Here is a 22,410-nt window from a genome sequence, read left to right on the forward strand (position 1 = left end):
AGTCCATAGACGTATTGGGAGAGCATGGGGTGGTCATGAGGACATTGGAATGGGGCGCTCCTGATATCTCGGTCCAAGTCTTTAGAGTCCTGGTGCTTCCCGTCTTGTTATATCCAGCCTCCCAAGACCCACTGGTATGTCTCTCCCTGGCTACTGGGATGCCAGCTCCAGTGCAGATGCTGCTATGTCCACATCCTGGCACAAAAGGGGAATATCAGCACTCTCTCACGGACATTGCTAGCCAGGTAAGGGAGCAGGGGCCATCCCGGCTGGGGTGCCAGCTCATCCCTCACACACTGAAGCATATAATGATAGAATATTAATCTCTGATAGCAATTATTTTATTGCTCTAAACCGTCGACTGGTCTGTACTTCTGACAGTTAAATGATTGGTAGCTCAGCTGCACTTAAATTTAACGTCACCATTCCACTATTTGTTTTCACACTGCTTGTTGTATTTCAAGGCCTTTAATGACCTCTTGGGCACGGCCATCAGCAGTGTGTCTGTCTGCGGAGAGAGTGTCGACCTCGTCATTGAGAGGTTTACTTACCTCGGCGGTGACATTCATGTCTCTGGTGACTCTTCCTATGAAGTCAGTAGATGGATTGGGAGAGCACTGGGGGTCGAGGTCACTGGACAGGTGTGTGTGGCACTTCTGATATCAGCAAAAGGTCTTTAGCGTCCTGGTGCTCCCTGTCTTGCTATATGGATGCTATCCAGTGACCTGAGATGAAGACCGGAGTCCTTCATGTGTGTCTCTTCGGAAAATCCTTGGGTGCCGCTGGTTTGACTTTGTGTTGCTCACGGAGTCCCGATTGAGGCACATGACCTGCATTGTGAGGGAGCGTCAGTCACGGCACTACAGCCATGTGGCACGTTTCCCCCGAGTGTGATCCAGCTCGTAAGATCCTCATTGTTGGGGACCCGAGTGGCTGGACCAGGCGAAGGGGTCGCCTACGTAACACCTGGCTGCGGCAGATAGAGGGTCATTTTTCGAGGGTGGGACTGGACCACGTGTCTGGCTGGGGGGGGGGGGGGGTTGCCAACTGGGATCCCGAGTTGTTTCATTGTGTACCAGTGTATGCTCTCCAACTCGACTTTGTAGAAGTAGCCATGCTTGATCTCTTGTCACACGTGCTTTTCTTTACCCGATGACATCTCAAAGGCGTGCAGGTAAGACAGGGGACAAGTGCTGCTCATCATTTTTCAGGAGGCATGTTGCACTTTTTCAATGAGCTGCATGGGGACCGCCACCTGTACATCAAACGCAGTGACGGGCGAGCACACAAGACTGTCCTGGCATACCTTACAGCTTTTTTTTTGTTGGTAGCCCTACAAAAGATCCTCAACAACTGGATTGGACTGATTTTTCAAACTCGCAGTTTTCTTGAATTCGTATCACACACATCTTCAAATCAGTCACTCAGTTCATTTAAAACGGAGAAAAGACGTAACTCTGATATTTGATGTCATTGTGTGTCCCACACTGAATATGGACCAGAGTAACCAAAAAGCAGAGGAGATCTGTCCAAGGAGGTCAAAAAGAAAATGATAGACACGCATGATGAAAGTAAAGGCTATAGACCACCACCACCACCACCTCCAAGCAGCCTGATGGTCCTATGACAGGGGTGGTGAACTCCAGGCCTCGAGTGCCGTAGGTTTTCATTCTTACCATCTTCTTAATTAGTGCCCAGATTTTGCTGCCGATTACTTTTTAAATAACTCTACTCAGGCCCCATAGTTGTTTCTTTTTCTTTAAATTACCAGCCAAACAATAATGAGACACAAAATGACCATGACCCCTGTGCCCATCACACAATATCTGAAATTAAAGAGAGGTGGTAAGGTTGATCTCTCAGGTCACCAAAACATTTTGACGGTGCTCTTAGAAAGAACAGAAAAACAACAGTTTATGAAACAAGCAGCAACAAGCCATGGAGTTAAATAACGGGTTTAATTAACAGCAAGAATCGGCTTCTCATTAAGAAAGTGGTTGGAGTGAAATTGGTTGGCGTTTGAAGCCCCAGTTTAGCTGCTCATCTGTCGGCTCGTTTCACGTCTCATTTCTGTTTGGCTGCCATTTAATGAAGAAAGGAACCAATTCAGAGGACTGAATCCTTAAAAACAGGGCTATTAAAATGAAGGGCAAAGGAATTAATTAGCAGTGAAAACTGGTCACTGATTAGGAAAAGGGTCAGAATGAAAACCTGCAGCCACTGCGGCTCTCCAGGCCTGGAGTTCGACACCCCTGTCCTATGACAACAGTTGTAAGTATCATTAAGAAACTGAAGGTCTGAGAGACTGTAGCCAACCTTCCTGGAGGAAAACGGATACCAAAAATGGTAGACAAAAAGTCGAGGACAACTTCCAAAGAGATCCAAGAAGAACTCCAAGGTCACAGTCCATCAGTGTCTGATTACAACATCCGTCGCTTTTTGAATGACAATGGAAGACCACCAAGTAGGACGTCACATAAAAAAAAAAAGATTGGAATTGGCTAAAACACCATCCAACCTCTGCTCCTTAGTGACAAGCTGACAGAGATGGGAGTAGATTCATACCTGGTGGCATGGATCGTGGACTATCTTACAGACAGACCTCAGTATGTGCGTCTCGGGAACTGCAGGTCTGACATTGTGGTCAGCAACACAGGAGTGCCGCAGGGGACTGTACTTTCTCCGGTCCTGTTCAGCCTATATACATCAGACTTCCAATATAACTCAAAGTCCTGCCACGTGCAAAAGTTTGCGGACAACACTGCTATCGTGGGCTGCATCAGGAATGGGCAGGAGGAGGAGTATAGGAACCTAATCAAGGACTTTGTTAAATGGTGCGACTAAAACCACCTACACCTGAACACCAGCAAAACCAAAGAGCTGGTGGTGGATTTTAGGAGGCCCAGACCCCTCATGGATCCCATGAGCGTCAGAGGTGACTGTGTGCAGATGGTGCAGACCTATAAATACCTGGGAGTGAAGCTGGATGATAAATTGGACTGGACTGCCAATACTGATGCTCTGTGCAAGAGAGGACAGAGCCGGTTATACTTCCTTTGAAGGCTGGCGTCCTTCAAAATCTGCAGTAAGATGCTGCAGATGTTCTATCAGACGGTTGTGGTGAACGCCCTCTTCTATGAGGTGGTGTGCTGGGGAGGCAGCATAAAGAAGAAGGACGCCTCACGCCTGGACAAACTGGTGAGGAAGGCAGGCTCTATTGTTGGCATGGAGCTGGACAGTTTAACATCTGTGGCAGAGCGAAGGGCGCTGAGCAGACTCCTGTCAATTATGGAGAATCCACTGCATTCACTGAACACGATCATCTCCTGACTGAGGAGCAGCTTTAGTGACAGACTGCTGTCACCGTCCTGCTCCACTGACAGACTGAGGAGATCGTTCCTCCCCCACACTATGCGACTCTTCAATTCCACCCGGGGGGGTAAACGTTAACATTATACAAAGTTATTGTCTGTCTGTATACCTGCATTGTTATCACTCTTTAATTTAATATTGTTATTATCAGTATGCTGCTGCTGGAGTATGGGAATTTCCCCTTGGGATTAATAAAGTATCTATCTATCTAAACATATTAGGTGAAGGGTCCCATCATTGTTGTCCATGCCACTTAAGATTTAAAACAATTTCAAATTAGAGCTCAAATTTAACTCTAAAGCAATGTCTGATTTTTCTCAAATACAGAATAAACAATGATGGGTGCCAACGACCGTTGTCTGTTTCAAGTGATTTCAGAGAGTTTATCATGGAGGGGTATCAACAACCTGTTCGGCTGACTGTATAAATCTGCCATTATAAGTCATTTAATGATACCTGACATTTTCATTGATGTTGGGGGGCGCAACTCTTTAAATCACCACCCACTACTCCTTTGTTTTTTCTTTGAATGCCTAGCAAAGCAGAAAATGGCAGTCCTTTGCAGGACATGCTTATGCACACTGGGTCGATCTCCTTAACCTGCAAGTATTTGGAACAGACGGTGAAAGCAAATTAACTGGGGAAAAAACCCCACAAAAAATGGCACAAATGGTTTACAGTTCCACACAGGCCAGGAATTCATTGCAGGCTGAACCACTGCATGACTTTTGCTCCAGAAAACGTGTATTGGGTTACTTTGAATTCGCAAAGCTGGAAAAAACGTGAGGAACTTTAAGTAATGCAAAAATGCATCGATTACTCATTTAGGTAACAAGACTTTAACGTACTTTTCTTTGGGCCTTCATAACCCTTATGAAGCATCAGTCAGTCAATTATCCAACCCGCTATATTCTAACAGTGAAATGTTTATTCATCTGCAATGTGGCCAACTAATAAAATGTCACTTTGGAGTGGTCTGAGGGGGCCTACCTGAGACACACGTCTCTTTAATATTCCATATTTAGTAGAAGGCCCGTGAATCCTTTGTATTAACAAGTAATTTTATCAGCATGTCAATACGCCACACAGCACAGAGATGAATAACCCATCCACAGTAGTTTTGTAAGTGCTTTGAAGACCAAAAGAAGCCTCTGCACTATGGTCTTGTTACGTACAGTAAGAGTAATAGATGCATTTTTGCTGTACCTACAGTGTTACCAAAACGTCTACAGGCCACACACGTCACATTAGACGACTTTTCCGGTGAATTTCAGTTGTAGCCTTCATTTTTATGTAATCTTAGCAAGTTGGTGTGATCCTGTGACCACCAGTTATGTGAAATACACAGCGAGACGCTTCAACCAATCCACGGCTGGCGCAGAACAGGTTTGATTTTAGCTTTAGTCGTAGGGGCGGCTCTTTGTGCACGACTAATGAATGTTCAACAATGCGTATAATGCAGTGACAAGGAACAACAAATGTGGCTGTGTTGAATCTCACAAGCAGAGCAGAAGCTCATCTCACTGCAAGTCTCATATTTTACATACCATGACATAATGGAAAACAGAACGAGAGGCCGAGATTGTGTTTGAATTCACCGTACCTGTCAACGCTTCCTACAGCACCGGCTCCATCAGGAAGCTCGCTAGTGGCTGCAAGGAAAAGGGGCAAGCAAGACCGCACGAAAATGTCAACCTGCTCACAGCCCTGTGACTTTTAGTCACGTAAAGTGATGCTGTCCGGCGACAAGTTCAGCCACTGCAGTTGTCGAGTCTGACATACCCACCGACTACAAGTCATCTAATGCAGAGGTCGCCAACTCCAGTCCTGGAGGACCACACTGGCTGCAGGTTTTCATTCTAACCCTTTTCTTAATTAGTGACCTGTTTTTGCTGCTAATTAACTTCTTTTCTATTACATTTGACTTGCTCTTGAAGACTCAGACCCCTTGTTTCTTTTTCCTTAATTGGCAGCCAAACAATAATGAGATACAAAATGAGCCAAAACAACTGGTGTGCATCATACAATATCTGAAAATAAAGAAAGGTGAAGGTCTCGGGAATGCCGATCTGCTCAACATTTTAACGGTGCTCCTAGAAAAGTGAAAAATCAACAATTTCGGAAATGTCTGCTAATGCACCATAATAATAATAATAATTCATTACATTTATATAGCGCTTTTCTCAGTACTCAAAGTGCTATCCACACAGGGAGGAACTGGGAAGCGAACCCACAATCTTCCAGTCTCCTTACTGCAAAGCAGCAGCACTACCACTGCGCCACCACCATGACAGCAGCAACAAGCCACTGAATTAAAGAACGGGTTTAATTAACAACAAGAATCAGCACCTGATTAAGCAACTGGTTGGAATGAAATTCATTGGAGTTTGTGGCCCTGACTTAGTTGGTCTTCTGTCGGCTCCCTCACTTCACATTTCATTTCTGTTTGGGTGCCATTTACGAAAAGAAATGAAGCAATTCAGAGGAATAATGAAGAAATTCAGGGGAACAAGTTTTAAAGAAGCAGTTCAATTAAAATGAATTCACAAGAAATTAAATTAGCAGCACAAACAGGGCACTCGTTAAAACTCATGAAAACCTGCAGCCACGGTGGTCCTTCAGGACCGGACTTGGCGACCCCTGGTCTAATGTGACACTGGCTTGGATGATTCACTGCGTTATTCAAACTTACTGACCTTATCGGCACGTAAACAGAAGGTGCAGGGACACAAGTCGTCGAACTTAAGTTTAATCTGTGACAAATCATGAAGATATCATACATCCATTTTATTACAAAAAAAACGTTTATTTTTCATTCTGAAATAGAGGGAAATAAAAATACACTGTTAAGAGTCAATAGGTATGTCACTTTTCAAAGAAAACAACAACAGCCTACTTGAAATAAATAGTTATGTTAAATTAAAAAAATAGAGCCATTTCCAGCTATTACAGTGTGACAGTTACAGTTTACCTTTTCAGGTAAAGGACATTCCAAAGATAAATGACTCTTCTTCCTTGATATTCCCAATTCCAACATGATCATAAAACGGAGAACTGCTTATGTTCTACGCAAAATGCATGCCAGACCAGGGATACAATTAAAATATACACTTCAATCAACAAAATAATCTTAAAATGTGAACATTCATACTGTCAAATGACGGAAAAGCAAGCAAAGACATTCTGGTGTTGATGGGATTTAGGAAATAAATATTTAACACAAATTCAAAATATCAATCAATATAGATTTATGATCAAAATACACCACCCTTGAACTTCACCTTACTGGAACGTGAGCTGTCAGGGTGAACTTCACTGTGTTAATGCCCTCGGAATACAAGGGACGTCAGCTACGAGGGTGAACTTCAAGGTTTCAAGGCTCACGGCATTATGGGACATGAGCTATTACGTCAAAACAAATCACTGATTAAAAAGAGGCTGCCCATTGACTAATGCTATCCAAAAAAAAAACACATGATGAGGAGTGTCATTTGGTTTTACAGTACAAGTAAACACAAGGAAATCGTGAGTGAGGTAAGGGCACCTGGGTAGAGTCCGTAACTAAACAAAAAGAAGGCAGTTCTTCAAGATCTTGGACCTTGGCTTTCTTATTGTCCATTAGCGCTCAGCAGATTTGGCAGTTAAACTTACCTGTGTTCCTCTAAACTAACCATAGATTCTTACCAGACAAGTTCATTTCCTGATGCATCACAAGTGGAACCGTCAATTACTTTGGAAAATGGAAACGGGTTCCAGCAGTGGTAAGGATCATTTAACCAGATCATATTTAAAAAAAAAAAAAAAAAAAGAAGAAAAGAAAATCACATCGGTCGCTACCAAGTCACAGCAGCAGGTCAATAACGGAAGAAGGATCTTCTCCTCCAACAGGGACACGTGGTTAGCTTGCACATTTTCATTTGTTGAAAAATAATAAAAACAGACGTCACTTAATACAAAAACCAAAAAAAAAAAAAAAAGCTATATTCAATTTTCCTGAGAATAAAAATAACTTCATTGAATATCAGGTGAATAGCTTCAACAACAATACAAGAAAAACAAAATGGAAGGTTCCGCCAGAACATGTCAGAAAAGGAAAAAACAAAACCCTGCATGCTATCACACGGTAAAGTGTCTTGTATCGTATTGCACTAAATGCTTTATGGAGCTGCAAGAAGCAGATTCCCCCACGCGCCACTGGGTGCCCACAGCTGTTCACACCCTCACCGTATGCATTTAGGACGAGGAATTGAATTTTCCAGGTACAACTATGACCTCAATGATGTCAGTCTGGCTACTTTATAAAGTAACAATAAGATGATTTAAAGGGCAGGATTATGACCGTACTGGCAGTGGACTAAAGCAACAATAAAAAAAACGATGATTTGCAAAGATCAGAATGCACGCACCACATGATGGAGCAAGTGACGGAGATTTCGAATGGCCAAGTGAGTGACTTCCAAAACAAAAACGCTGCAGCAGTCAACACTTGATGTTAATTAAGCTGGTTTCAGCATACAACACTCTCCCCTTGGTGACCTTCCAGAATTAAAATGATTCAGAGACAAATCTTTTCATATAATACTGTGCCATTTTCTAAACCATGACAGGTTTTTAGACTTGCAACCACCTGAAGCCCCTCTCCGGATTTTGGCGCTTTAATTTTCGGCTAACAAAGACATGGCCCACATTAACATCCCACCACAACCTGTTTTTTTTTTTTTTTGTTGTTGCTACACATACAGACGGTTGTGTTTAATTTTCCACCTTTTGGAACGCATTCGAAAGAAGAAAAACATGACCATGAGGAAGAGACACGACGCCACGTAGAGGAGCACACAGAGGCTCATGTCAATGTTGGAGAACCCCAAAACGAGGAAAGTCACACCAGGCTTCTGCTCCTTTTGTGAAATGACATTGGCTTCTGGTTTCTCTTTGTTTTGATGTTTCTCAGGTAGCGCTGGCCTGACAGACGGGACAACAGGATTGGGAGCATCACCCCCCACCTTGACTGCAGCAGGTTCCTTATCTGCCTGGTTGCCTGGCACAGGGCCCTCTTGCTCAGCAGTGTACTTGGGAGACATGTTTGAAAAGACGTAGTGGCGTTTGAGGAATGCAAGGACTTCCTTTTCGTTCCATGTGTGAAGTCCATCTACCTCTTCATGACAGGCAGGGCACAGATCTGGCGTTGGCCAAGAAGTCTTGGGGAACATAGGGTCCTCGCTGAGAGCTCCTGTAAAATAGTAACCGACCAGGTTAGTAAGCCACACAAAACCCATGAGGCACTTAAAACATGTCTGACTAACATCCAGGGATACATTTTTTTTTTTTTACACATTTTCTATTGCAGGGGTGCTGGGAGTCTTGAGTCTAACCCAGCAAGAACGAAGCCAGAATAAGACCCCAGTATATGCACACATTTGAGGCCAATTTAGTGGTAAAAGGTGGCGTAATATGCATGCTCAGATGGTAGTATTTCCACCGGCCTTCTCTCGAGCCATACCAAAGTGAGAAATTTAAACTTGCAGAAAACTAAAACTGGACTGGTTTATTACCTCAATAGGTCTATGGACCTTTCCCAAACGTACATGCTCCTTCAACTGTACCCTTACTAATTATACTCAGCCACTTTTTCACCTCTAAAAGGCATGCAGCCTAAATACTGTTTTATGAGTTACTGCTCTCCCACTCCTATTGCTGTAGATCAGCGTTTTTCAACCTTTAAAAGTATTTGCGACCCAAGTTTTCGTAACAGTTTTAATCACGCCCCACTAAGGTTTTTTTTTTTTTTTTTTTGAAAGGAGCCCACTAATAATTTGTTCTTTTTTAATTAATGATACAGTGGAACCTCGGTTCACGACCATAATTTGTTCCGTAAACCGATTTGGTCGTGAACCGAAGCAATTTCCCCCCATATGATTGTATGTAAATACAATTAATCCGTTTCAGATGGTACGAAAATATATTATATATTATTATATTATATATATTATATATATATATATATATATATATATATATATATATATATACACACACACACACATACATATACAGTAATCCCTCACTATATCGCACTTCGACTTTCGCGGCTTCACTCTATCGCGGATTTTTTATGTAAGCATATCTAAATATATAACGCGGATTTTAAGCTGCTTCGCGGGTTTCTGCGGACAATGGGTCTTTTTACTTCTGGTACTTGCTTCCTCAGTTGGTTTGCCCAGTTGATTTCATACAAGGGACGCTATTGGCGGATGACTGAGAAGCTACCTAATCAGAGCACACAGTTAAAGTTCCTGTGTGCTGATTGGCTCAGCGACGGAGTGCTGCATTAACCAGGAAGTCTCATCTCACTCATTCAGCATTAACGTGCTCCTGCTACTGCTTCAGGGGCCGTGTCCAAGCACCAACAGAAGATGCAAATGATTGCAGAAAAGGTAAAAGTTTTGGATATGTTGAAGGAAGGGAACAGCTACACCGCTGCAGGACACCATTACGGCATCAATGATTCCACGATTCTTTTTATTTAAAAAGGAGGAAAAGCATACAAGATCTACGGCCGCAGTGTCCTTTAACCAGGGCACAAAACGAGTTGCAAGTGGATGTAATAAGGCAGTAGTCTGGATGGAATCTGCTTTAGGGATTTGGATTCAAGACTGATGGAAGAAGAACAATGGCGGTGCTACACAGTCGCCTGAAGAGGCTCCTTTAGAAGAGCTGTAACGCTCTCCTTTGTTGTGCAGTAAAATTAAACTCATCGTTATCGGACAAGTCGTCGTGTCATTGTTGGTGAGTAACCAGAATTAATTATCTACATACAGTACTTATTACATGTACATAGTTTAGTGTCACTGTACACACATTTTACTGTATACGATTTTTCTTGCATTGTACGTATTTATTGCTGGTGGCCTGTCTGTCGTAATGGCTGTAACATATGTGATATCGGAGACGCTTGATATCTTTAAAATAATATTTAGGTTTAACTGTATATAAACTGTGTTTACATACATAATTTCAACGAATCTTACCTAATATCCAAGAGAATACAAAGGGTTTATGCTGTATAATTGTGCGGGAAATGTTTATAATAGTGTGGGAGAGTTTATAAGGGCTTAAAATATATAAAAAGAACCATATGAATATATGGTTTCTACTTCGCGGATTTTCACCTTTCGCTGGGGGTTCTGGAACGCAACCCCCGCGATGGAGGAGGGATTACTGTATATATATATATATATATTTTTTTTTTTAAAGATTTTTAAGCACAAATATAGTTAATGAAACCATAGAATTTACATTTACTTTACTATTATGATGTGCAAACATTGAATAACACTGAGAAAACCTTGAACAGAGAAAACTAACATTGCAGCAGTTCGCGCTATAGCCTTATGACCCAATCGCTGTATAAACGCGCTTTTTTTTTTTTTTTTGTAAAATGAGTTTAAAGCACAGAGGAGAGAAAAAAAAAAAAAAAGAACATTTGAACAAATCTGAACTTTATTTAAAAACCAACCAAGAAAGTAACATTGCAGCAGTTCGCACTATAGCCTTACAACCCAATCACAGGGAAAAAAAAGAACATTTGAAAAATCCGTAACTTAATAAACAACCAAGAAAACATTACAACAATTCACGCTACAAACCGAAAAATGAACATTTGAAAAATCCGTAATACAAAAACTAACCCTAACCACCAAGAAAACTAACCTTGCATGAGTCGAGTTCTGGCATGAAGTGAGGAGGAACTGGGTGGAGAGGAGGTTACACTGCTTAGAAGCCATGGTTAAACTGCAAAAGCACACGAAATACTGTAGAGCACAAGGAGTTCACAGGTAAAGCATGCACATCTGACTGAGAACAATGAACAGGGAGAGGCTGAACACGTGCTTAAATACAGTAATGGCACGTACGAACCAGAAGTGAAATGAAATGGAAAACAGAGTTCACAGCGAAAGCACGCACGTCTGACCGAGAACAATGTAAGAAGTGCGGACATCATTGGCGTGCACAAACCGAAAGGGAAACGGGCTTGTTCGTACACCGAGTGTGTGGTCGTGAACCGAGGCAAAAGTTTGGCGAACTTTTTGGTCGTAAACCAATTTGTACATGTACCGAGACGTTCGTGAACCGAATATGCATAGATGCATATTTTATTATACCTACTTAACTTTTATTGACATTTATCTAACTATTTTTCTAGTATCAGAATGTAGTTTAAGTTAATTTGTTTTGGTTTCAATAGATGTGTAAACCCCTGGGAGTGCAGCTGGATGATAAATTGGACTGGACTGCCAATACTGATGCTCTGTGTAAGAAAGGACAGAGCCGACTATACTTCCTTAGAAGGCTGGTGTCCTTCAACATCTGCAATAAGATGCTGCAGATGTTCTATCAGGCACCCTGCCCGGGATTGGTTCCTGCCTTGTGCCCTGTGTTGGCTGGGATTCGCTCCAGCAGACCCCTGTGACCCTGTGTTTGGATTCAGCGGGTTGGATAATGGATGGATGGAGATGTTCTATCAGACAGTTGTGGCGAGCTGGGGAGGCAGCATTAAGAAGAAGGACGCCTCACGCCTGGACAAACTAGTGTGGAAGGCAGGCTCTATTGTTGGCATGGAGCTGGACAGCTTGACATCTGTGGCAGAGTGACGGGCGCTCAGCAGGCTCCTATCAATCATGGAGAATCTACTGCATCCACTGAACAGGATCATCTCCAGACAGAGGAGCAGCTTCAGTGACAGACTGCTGTCACCGTCCTGCTGCACTGACAGACTGAAGATAGTTCTTCCCCCAAACTATGCGACTCTTCAATTCCACCCGGTGGGGAGGTAAACGTTAACATTATTCAAAGTTATTGTCCGTTTTTACCTGCATTTTTATTACTCTTTAATATATTATATATATATATATTATATATATATTTTGTATCAGTATGCTGCTGCTGGAGTATGTGAATTTCCTCTTGGGATTAATAAAGTATCTATCTATCTATGTATTTTTCATATTTTCGATTCGTTTTCTTTTTTTTTTTTTCCACATCTTCGTGCCCCCCTTTTTGTTACTTCACGCACCCCTAGGGGGCCCACCCCACAGATGGAGAACCACTGCTGTAGAGAAAACTCAGAACTAGAAAAATGCTTTCTTTCCTTTGCATGGAGGTTTTGGACACTCCAGTGCTCTACAACACACCTAAGAACGTGACAATACTTAGTGGTTGTTGTGCTTAGACGGTTTGGGGTGTGCTGCTTGGCCTATGTGCTACCTAATGTGACTGTCCATTCAGGCCACACTTCACCTCCTGCTTCTGAACTTAGGTGGGCCTCAGTCTTAGTTCCTCATAACTCCCGTCAGTGATGGTCTACAGTATGGATCAATCTTTTAGTGCCATGTAAAAATCTTAATCTCTTGTTTTTATGGAGAAAGGATATTCCACAAACCCTGGGCACCCCCACCACTGCGTCACTGTACCACCCCTGGAAATAAAGCAGATGCCCTAACCGACTTAACGCAGGCTATGTAGGGAAACTGGACGTGCGGTTATGAAACACCAAGTGTGAACATCTTTAGCATAAGTGCAAACAAACGTTTAGCTTCAAGTGTGTGTAAATGTTGTATAGTTTAAGAAATGCTCATAAATATGTATCAGCGCAGCATGCTGTACAAAGCGAATTGAATACAACTTACTTCATTCATTTTAAATGTAGTATTTTCCTTTACCCCAATGGATCAGAGTTTAGGATTTGTTATTTTTTTCAAACCATCTAAATTTTTGTTTATGTTTGATACAGCCAGGTTACTAGCCCAGAAAGTGATAAACTGAAACTGAATTGTCCTAATGGTCCATTTGTTGCTTCACTCCACTTTTCATTGTGCCATTGGCAGGGTGTCTTTAGAAGAGCATATATAGAATAATCACGCCTGTGTAATGAGGCGGATAATTGTTGCCCCTTATCCCAACACAAGGCCAGGCATTAAAGTACAGTGATTGATCATGACAGCCACACAATGGCAGGGTGACCACTCTCTTGCATGCATTCAGAGAAATGTCCAACCTCCAGTAACATCTGTGAGAGTCTGCACCATTGCAACTGACACTTCAGCCAGGGACCTAAGCTGTGAAAGGCTTTCCTGAAATGGAGTTGTGTGCAATTTCCAAAAATGGACATTTCAGATATTTTCTTTGTCCTTTTGTCAAATCACACTAACGTGTTTGTATACATTTCTAACTCAATTTTAATAATAAAAAAATATATATCACAAGAGTAATTACCAACTACCACTATACAATTACTGCCGTTTCCCTCATTTTGCTTTTGTTCCGTTTGTATTTCTATTGTTCTTTTTTTCTCATTATTGATTTTGAAATAAATTATGTCGGTTATGTTATTATTTATATGACTGCGTAGAATGCCATGGTAATGTTCTACTTTTCAAAAATAAAATTTATATAAAAAAAAAAAAAAAAAGTTTCACTTTTACTACATATGTCATTCTTAGAAAAAGATTATTGCAAAATTAGAGGCCATCATGACTGTTTCTACCTATTCTCACCATTTTTCATAGTCTTGGGCCTACATTTATTAGGCTATATAACGTCTACTCCTATTGTGCCCATCTTCACCCAGCTAATTATGACAGACATTCTGGCATTGGGACAAGGTGTCTTTAAATTATCATTATATTCTATGTACAGTTCTCGGTTTTGCAATTTGCTTTTCAATGTTTTGCACAAGGGATGTAACAGTACATCTCCAACAGATTGATCCAATCTGTTTTTTGCTCAAAATTGGGGCTCTGCAGACAGGCATATAAATGTAGCGATCTTCTTTGTCTTTTCCCACTTCTATGCGGGGTTGATGTGCCTGTTCAACCTTCTCAGTCCTGCACCTTCTCCCCAGTCAGACCGTTTTCCTTCAGATCTTTTTACACTTTATGCAGCCATCTCCGCTTTGGCCTCCCTCATTTTCATCTTCCCCTGGACTTCCACTCCCATCACTCTTTTAACAAGATATTCATGGTCTCCCCTCATCACATATCCATACCACTTCAGTCTACTTTCTGTACTTTCTTAGATATCTCTCCCACTTTTGTTGAACCTCTAATTGTCTCATTCCTTATTCTGTCCATCTTTGCAACTCCACATATCCATCTCAACATTATTTGTGCCATATCTAACTACTTCTCATGCACTCCCTTTACTGTCTATGTCTCAGCTCCATACATCATTGTTGGTCTTATAAACTTGACCTTTAACCTTTGCCTGAATACTCCTGATACCTTCTTTCAATCATTCCATCCAAACTGCAATCTGTGGGTTACAACAGACTCCAGCTGCAGACCTTCAGAGCTGCACTCCATTGACGAGGTGGTTGCTTTATATTATAGGTCAGTGATAACATCTGGTTTCACTGTGGTTAAGATTAAAGTTCAGGGGGTTATTTGACTCAAATCAAGTAAACCATGCAACAAAAACTTGCAACCCCATTGGCTGTCCAGCGGAGTTACTGAATTGCAGAGCTGCGGACGTCTGCAGCTGGACCCATCTTGTGGGTTATCTCTGCATCTAATTCTCCATTTGGGAGATCACTGGTCCTAGATATTTAAATGTATCCTCTCTTTTCAATAGTGCCCCCTGCAGGCTAACTTCTGAATCCTGATCATCATTAAACCACAGGTCATTAGCAATCACTAGCTGGTTTTGGGATTTTAAGGGAACATAAGATAATGTCCACACTAGTATGTTTAGTAGTCTCCCTTTTCACCTTTTGTCATCATCAGGACTGTAGACTCGAGTGGGTAATACACTGCCTGGCCAAAAAAAAAAGTCGCCACCAAAAAAAAAGGTCACACACTAATATTTCGTTGGACCGCCTTTAGCTTTGATTACCGCACGCACTCGCTGTGGCATTGTTTTGATAAGCTTCTGCAATGTCACAAGATTTAGTTCCATCCAGTGCTGCATTAATTTTTCACCAAGGTCTTGCATTGATGATGGTAGAGTCTAACTGCTGTGCAAAGCCTTCTCCAGCACATCCCAAAGATTCTCAACTCTGGAACAGGGTAAATCTGGACTCATCAGACCACATGACCTTCTTCCATTGCTCCAGAGTCCAATCTTTATGCTCCCTAGCAAACTGAAGCCTTTTTTTCCAGTTTGCCTCACTGATTAGTGGTTCTTTTACGGCTACACAGCTGTTCAGTTCCAATCCCTTGAGTTCCCTTCGCATTGTGCATGTGGAAATGCTCTTACTTTCACTATTAAACATAGACTGGAGATCTACTGTTGTTTTTCTTCGATTTGATTTCACCAAACGTTTAAGTGATCGCCGATCATGATCATTCAGGATTTTTTTCCGGCCACATTTCTTCCTCGAAGACGATGGGTCCCCACTATCCTTCCAGTTTTTAATAATGCGTTGGACAGTTCTTAACCCAATTTTAGTAGTTTCTGCAATCTCCTTAGATGTTTTCTCTGCTTGATGCATGCCAATGATTTGACCCTTCTCAAACAGACTAACATCTTTTCCACGACCACGAGATGCGTCTTTCAACATGGTTGTTTAAGAAATGAGAAGCAACTCATTGCACCAGCTGGGGTTAAATAACTTGTTGCCAGCTGAAAGATAATCGCCCATGCAGTAATTATCCAATAGGAGGCTCGTACCTGTTTGCTTAGTTAAATCCAGGTGGCGACTTTTTTTTTGGCCAGGCAGTGTAGATGTGAGAAATTATATACAGGTACTCAAAAAAAAAAAAAAAAAAAAAAAAACCTTCTACACTCTGCAAAAGCTCTAAAATTGGCATACCATTTTAAATACTAGACAAGCTGATCAAAAAGTCAAAGCTAAACTTTGTTTTTTTAAACTAAAATGTAGTAGCTTGGACACAGACACAGATATCAGTCTCCGTTATCACATTTCCTTTTCTCTACCGCAGCATTAACCCTCGAAAATAGTGACTTGAAACGCTCTCTGGAGATGCATACTTCTGAAAAAGTCAGCTCAGCTTTGCAGTACCAAATGTTGAAAATGCAAACTTCTGAAAATGCAGGCTCTACTTGTGCTCTGATTACATTATTCTCATCCTGTGGCCATTCCCCAACTGGATCCTGGTCATTACGAAGTCTCGCTCCCTGATTGGTCACCCACTGCAGAAAAAAGCCACACTCCAACAATAGAGGACATAGAGTGGTGGACCTCAACTGCGGCAGGGCTTGACAAAGGCGGTTTGCTTGAGATCCCAATGACATCTGACTGAGCTTGAGGTGTTTTGCAAAGAAGGGGAAAAATGTCCAGAAGTGCAAAGCTGATAGACAGAGACACGCAGACAAAGACTTAAGGCTGTGATGGCTGCTAAAGGTACATCAGTTGTATAGAAATGAATACTTATACAATTATTTTATGCTTTATAGTTGTAATTTTGATCACTTTGCAGGGATCCCTTTTCAATTTTGATATTAAAAGAGCCTTTTTTGGGTTGATCAGTGTCAAAAAAGACAAAATAAATCCTCTGTGACTCAATGAGGTATAATAATAAAATGTGTAAAAAAACTTCCAAGGGGTTTTATTCTTTTTATTGGCATTGTAAACAAAACTTAAGCCTTATTGAATTCAGATTTTAATTGTCATTGTGTACTTCCAGCAATAGAAATACCGGACTTGCTTTCATAACTAAAATGTATTCCCACAGATGAGGTGCAATGCACTTTGCTGAAAGTATAAAATAATTAAAATGTGATAGAGCTGCTGTGTTAAAATTTACTTATAAATGTTCCTGTACTTCACAGGCATATACAGACAATTTATTTCAAGTGTAATTGTCCCATACATTAATACAGTACACCATTGTGCCATCTAAATGTGTACATACTCTCTACCTGGGGTCCTCAGTTATGGTACACACTTGCTGCCGGTTTTCATTCCAACCAGTTTCCCAGTTAAAAGCCAAGTCTAACAGATAATGAGACTGGCACCTTCTCGGTGGTTTGTGTGCTGTTGCTCTTTACATGCTTGTCATGTTTGTTAACAGTCCGATGTCTAAACATACATAAAACTTTTGTCTCTGACTATTATGGGATGGTGCATAGACTTTATTAAAATTACATGTCTGAAATCTGAAGTATCTCAACTATTACCGTATGCAACAGAGAGAGTGAGTGAAGCTCTAGGGTGGTAATAAAAATGTAAAATATGCTTGCCACGGTAGAGGTCAGGTGTTACTGGAGGAACAAAAGGCTCATAAAAAAAGTAATGGATGCTTGCTATCATTTCCAAAAGGATGTAAAATCTCTAGATTTTCTGATGATAAAACAACAAAATGGCCATAATATTAATGTTACTTTTACATTTCCCTAAATATAAAGTTATGTGTATACAGATTATATCGTCACTATTGTGGTTAATAAAAAAAAAAAAAAAAAACAATTCTGAAACCTTCATAATTCTATTCATGGTCAGGGTAGGCATGAGACAAAGTTGTGTTCATGATAGCAACTACCATCAATACGAAATTTGGTCTTGTGTCGTCAATTTCGAGACATTAAAACAAATGAAACGAAACACAAACGAGAGTCTTCCATCAGAGACAGTGGATTTAAAAACTAGAATTAAGTAAGGTCAGGCCAAACAAACCACACTTTGGTGGAACCGTTATTTACTGTCAGTATAAAGACGCTAATATGAACGTTACTCACTGCAAGTGAAAGTGGGCTGGCACTGCAGGTTAAGGATTAACTTAGTGAGTCAAATTCTCAGATGTGTACGGCAAGTGGCAGTTTGCTTCATAATGCACAGGCTTGTTTTCAAATTGAACTCTGTCGGGACCGCCAAAGCACAAACGTATCCTCATATTGGAACAGTTCTCATGATATACTCAAATGCTACAGGGAGCAGTTCACACAAGCCGCACAATGACATAACTTTCAATGATACGGATTCAGAAATAGGGCTAGATTATAGCAAAGAGGAATTAAATTATACAGCCGTGGATCTCACATTTCCCTCAATAGCAATCCTCTACCATAGTGGAGAGTGACAGCAACCAAATTCTCAGTGCTTGCTTAAAATCACATGTCTGTGTTTTCAACTTCGGGGTATATTGTCAAAATGGACAGGAACAAAGTTTCATTCAGTGTGCTGATGTTCTTATTTTTCTTAAAGGGAAATGTAACGTTAGTTTTTCTGTGTAGTGTGGGCGTAGTGTATTGTCTCAAGCCTAATCAAATGGAATGGAGCCCATCCCGGTTGTATCGAGAACAAAGCAGGAACCAGCCTTTGGCAGGCCAGCAGTCCATTGCTGGACCCACTGACTCACACTTCCACACTTTCTCTCACAAAAGGTCAATTTGGAATTGCCAATCCCCCTAACACACGTGTCTTTGGGGTGTCAGAAGAAAGCCAAACTACACTTAGAAAAATAACTACGGATACGGAGAAAGTATGCTTACTCCATACTAGCATCAGCTGGACAAGAATGCAAGTCTAGGACGCCAGAGCAACATGCGCCACTGTTCTCCAAAACAACAATTTTACACATAAGGAACAGAATGCAGTCAAAAAAAAAAAAAAAAACCAAATTTCTGCGCATATAAAATTTTTGGCTTAAGACTGGAAATACTGCTGCTGCGACCCTCACCAAAAGTGGCTGTAGATGATGAGAAGATTGGAAATATTTTTTTAGAAAATTACACTTTTTGACAACCTGCACTTCAGAAGAGGTCATCCACCTGCAGTTAAGTATGTTTCGGCCCAGCCAGTACTTGGATGGGAGACCATCTAGGAAATAGCTTAGGTTGCTGTTGGAAGAGGTATTAGAGAAGCCAGCAGGTGGCACTTACCCTGTGGTCTGTGTGTGGATCCCAATGCCCCAGTGCAGTGACAGGGACACAGTGCTGTAAATATCATGCTGTCCTTTGGATGAGATGTAAAACCGAGGTCCTGAATTCTGTGGTCATAAAATATCACTGGAGATCCACCATTCACTAGGGTGTATCCTGATGTCCTGGCTAAATTGCCCACCACAGCCTAGTCATTCTTCCCACTAAATTATCATCTGGCTCTAACGGACTCTCTCTTACCACTTCACCACCTAACAGCTAATGCGTGGTGAGTTTACTGGCACAAAAATGGCTGCCATTGCGTCATCCACGTGGGTGCTGCACATTAGTGGTGGCTGAAGTGGCTCCCCACTCACTGAAGCTCTTTGAGTAGTGAAAAAAGTGCTACATGATTAAAAGCCAGAAGTCTGTATGACCATCAGCATCAAGTGACTCTGTGAGAACCCTAACTACAAAGAGGACTATTTCATTTATGTTAGGTAGAATGCCCAGAGGGGACTGGGTGGTCTCGTGGCCTGGAACCCCTACAGATTTTAGTTTTTTCTCCAGCTTTCTGGAGTTTTTTTTTTTGTTTTTTTCTGTCCACGCTGGCCATCGGACCTTACTCCTTTTCTATGTTAACTAATGTTGTCTTATTTTAATTTCTTATTTTGTCTTTTATTTTTATTTTCTTCATTATGTAAAGCACTTTGAGCTACTTTTTGTATGAAAATGTGCTATATAAATAAATGTTGTTGTTGTACATAAATGTAAGAAATTATTGTCTTATTATAAATAAACTTTTTATTGCGACTATACCTTAAAGTACAATGGAAACATTGACAGGTTGTCCTAAATGATGCACAAACTTGTAATGACAGTGCTGTACAAGGTAGAATTAAGACACAAATTAATGAATGGAGCAAAGAAAGAAAGACTAATAGAAAGTCAGACAGACAGGAACAGCATTATGTAAGAAACAAACATGTAAGTAAATATAGGATAGAGAAGCAGGTATGTAAGGCACCATATAAACAGACAGAGTTAGGTCCATAAATATTTGGACAGAGACAGAGACAACTTTTTTCTAATTTTGGTTCTGTACATTAACTGCATCAGAGTTGTTCCATTTAATATTCATTGTGGTAAAGTGCAGACTTTCAGCTTTAATTCAGTGGGGTGAACAAAACGATTGCATAAAAATGTGAGGCAACTAAAGCATTTTTTTTTAACACAATCCCTTCATTTCAGGGGCTCAAAAGTAATTGGACAAATTAAATAACTGGAAATCAAATGTTCATTTCTAATAGTTGGTTGAAAACCCTTTGCTGGCAAGGACAGCCTGAAGTCTTGAACTCATGGACATCACCAGATGTTGGGTTTCCTCCTTTTTAATGCTCTGCCAGGCCTTTACTGCAGCGGCTTTCAGTTGCTGTTTGTTTGTGGGCCTTTCTGTCTGAAGTTTAGTCTTCAACAAGTGAAATGCCTGCTCAGTTGGGTTAAGATCAGGTGACTGACTTGGCCATTCAAGAATTTTCCACTTCTTTGCTTTAATAAACTCCTGGGTTGCTTTGGCTGTATGTTTTGGGTCATTGTCCATCTGTATCATGAAACACCACCCAATCAATTTGACTGCTGTATTTAGCTGGATTTGAGCAGACAGTATGTCTCTGAACACCTCAGAATTCATTCGGCTGCTTCTGTCCTGTGTCACATCATCAATAAACACAAGTGTCCCAGTGCCACTGGCAGCCATGCACGCCCAAGCCATCACACTGCCTCCCTCCACCGTGTTTTACAGATGAGGTGCTATGCTTTGGATAATGAGCTGTTCCACGCCTTCTCCATACTTTTTTCTTGCCATCATTCTGGTAGAGGATGATCTTGGTTTCATCTGTCCAAAGAATGTTTTTCCAGAACTGTGCTGGCTTTTTTAGATGTTCTTTAGCAAAGTCCAATCTTGCCTTTCTATTCTTGAGGCTTATGAGTTGCTTGCACCTTGCAGTGCACCCTCTGTATTTACTTTCATGCAGTCTTCTTTATGGTAGACTTGGATATCGATACGCCCGCCTACCCCTGGAGAGTGTTGTTCACTTGGCTGGCTGTTGTGAAGGGGTTTCTCTTCACCATGGAAATGATTCTGCGATCATCCACCACTGTTGTCTGCCGTGACGTCCAGGTCTTTTTGTGTTGCTGAGTTCACCAGTGCTTGCTTTCTTTCTCAGGATGGACCAAACTGTAGATTTTGCCACTCGTAATATTGAACCAATTTCTCGGATGGGTTTTTTCTGTTTTCACAGCTTAAGGATGGCTTCTTTCACCTGCATGGAGAGCTCCTTTGACCGCATGTTGTCTGTTCACAGCAAAATCTTCCACATGCAAGCACCACACCTCAAATCAACTCCAGGCCTTTTATCTGCTTAATTGATAATGACATAACGACGGACTTGATCACACCTGCCCATGAAATAGCCTTTGAGTCAATTGTCCAATTACTTTTGAGCCCCTGAAATGAAGGGATTGTGTTAAAAAATGCTTTAGTTGCCTCACATTTTTATGCAATCGTTTTGTTCACCCCACTGAATTAAAGCTGAAAATCTGCACTTCAACTGCATCCGAGTTGTTTCATTTCAAATTCATTGTGGTGATGTACAGAACCAAAATTAGAAAAAAGTTGTCTCTGTCCAAATATTTATGGATCCAACGATAGATAGATAGATAGATAGATAGATAGATAGATAGATAGATAGATAGATTTATTAATCCCAAGGGGAAATTCACCCTTCACATTAATTTTACCATCATGACAAAACTCCAAACTGCACAGAGATGAATAACCCATCTGCTGATGTTTTGTAAGTGTTATCAAGACCAAAAGAAGCCTTTGTTAAGGTCTTGTTACGTAAGAGTAATTGAGTAATAGCCGCATTTTTGCAGTACCTAAACTAAAGTGTTACCAATTATTTCTTTGTAATAAAATACTTTTGTTTCATTAGTTCAGGTCGCAGACCCCTTTTGCTTTGAAAGTCACAAGGCTTTTCAGAAAGGAACAACTTTACTATATTCAAATGTTAATGCAGTACATCTCTGAAAACAATGAAGATGCACAACTGGAACCCCGGACAAAAGACTTTAACTCACAGACGACACATTTACAGTTTAACATGTGTCGCTTGTTTCAACGTTAGGCTGGAAAACAATAGAAGGCCACAACTGTCTGCC

General features: G+C 41.1%; 1 protein-coding gene across 1 annotated transcript in view; it reads right to left on the reverse strand.

The window, feature by feature from the left end:
• Positions 1–7,375: 7,375 nt before the first annotated feature.
• Positions 7,376–22,410, reverse strand: part of qsox2 (quiescin Q6 sulfhydryl oxidase 2) — a 129,334-nt gene continuing 114,299 nt past the window's right edge. The window contains exon 12 of the mRNA XM_028809106.2: positions 7,376–8,602. Coding sequence (XP_028664939.1) covers positions 8,103–8,602 — 500 coding nt within the window. The 3' untranslated portion in view covers positions 7,376–8,102. The remainder of the gene's footprint in view (positions 8,603–22,410) is intronic.

Source organism: Erpetoichthys calabaricus, chromosome 9 (assembly GCF_900747795.2).
Source record: "Erpetoichthys calabaricus chromosome 9, fErpCal1.3, whole genome shotgun sequence".
NCBI lineage: Eukaryota > Metazoa > Chordata > Cladistia > Polypteriformes > Polypteridae > Erpetoichthys > Erpetoichthys calabaricus.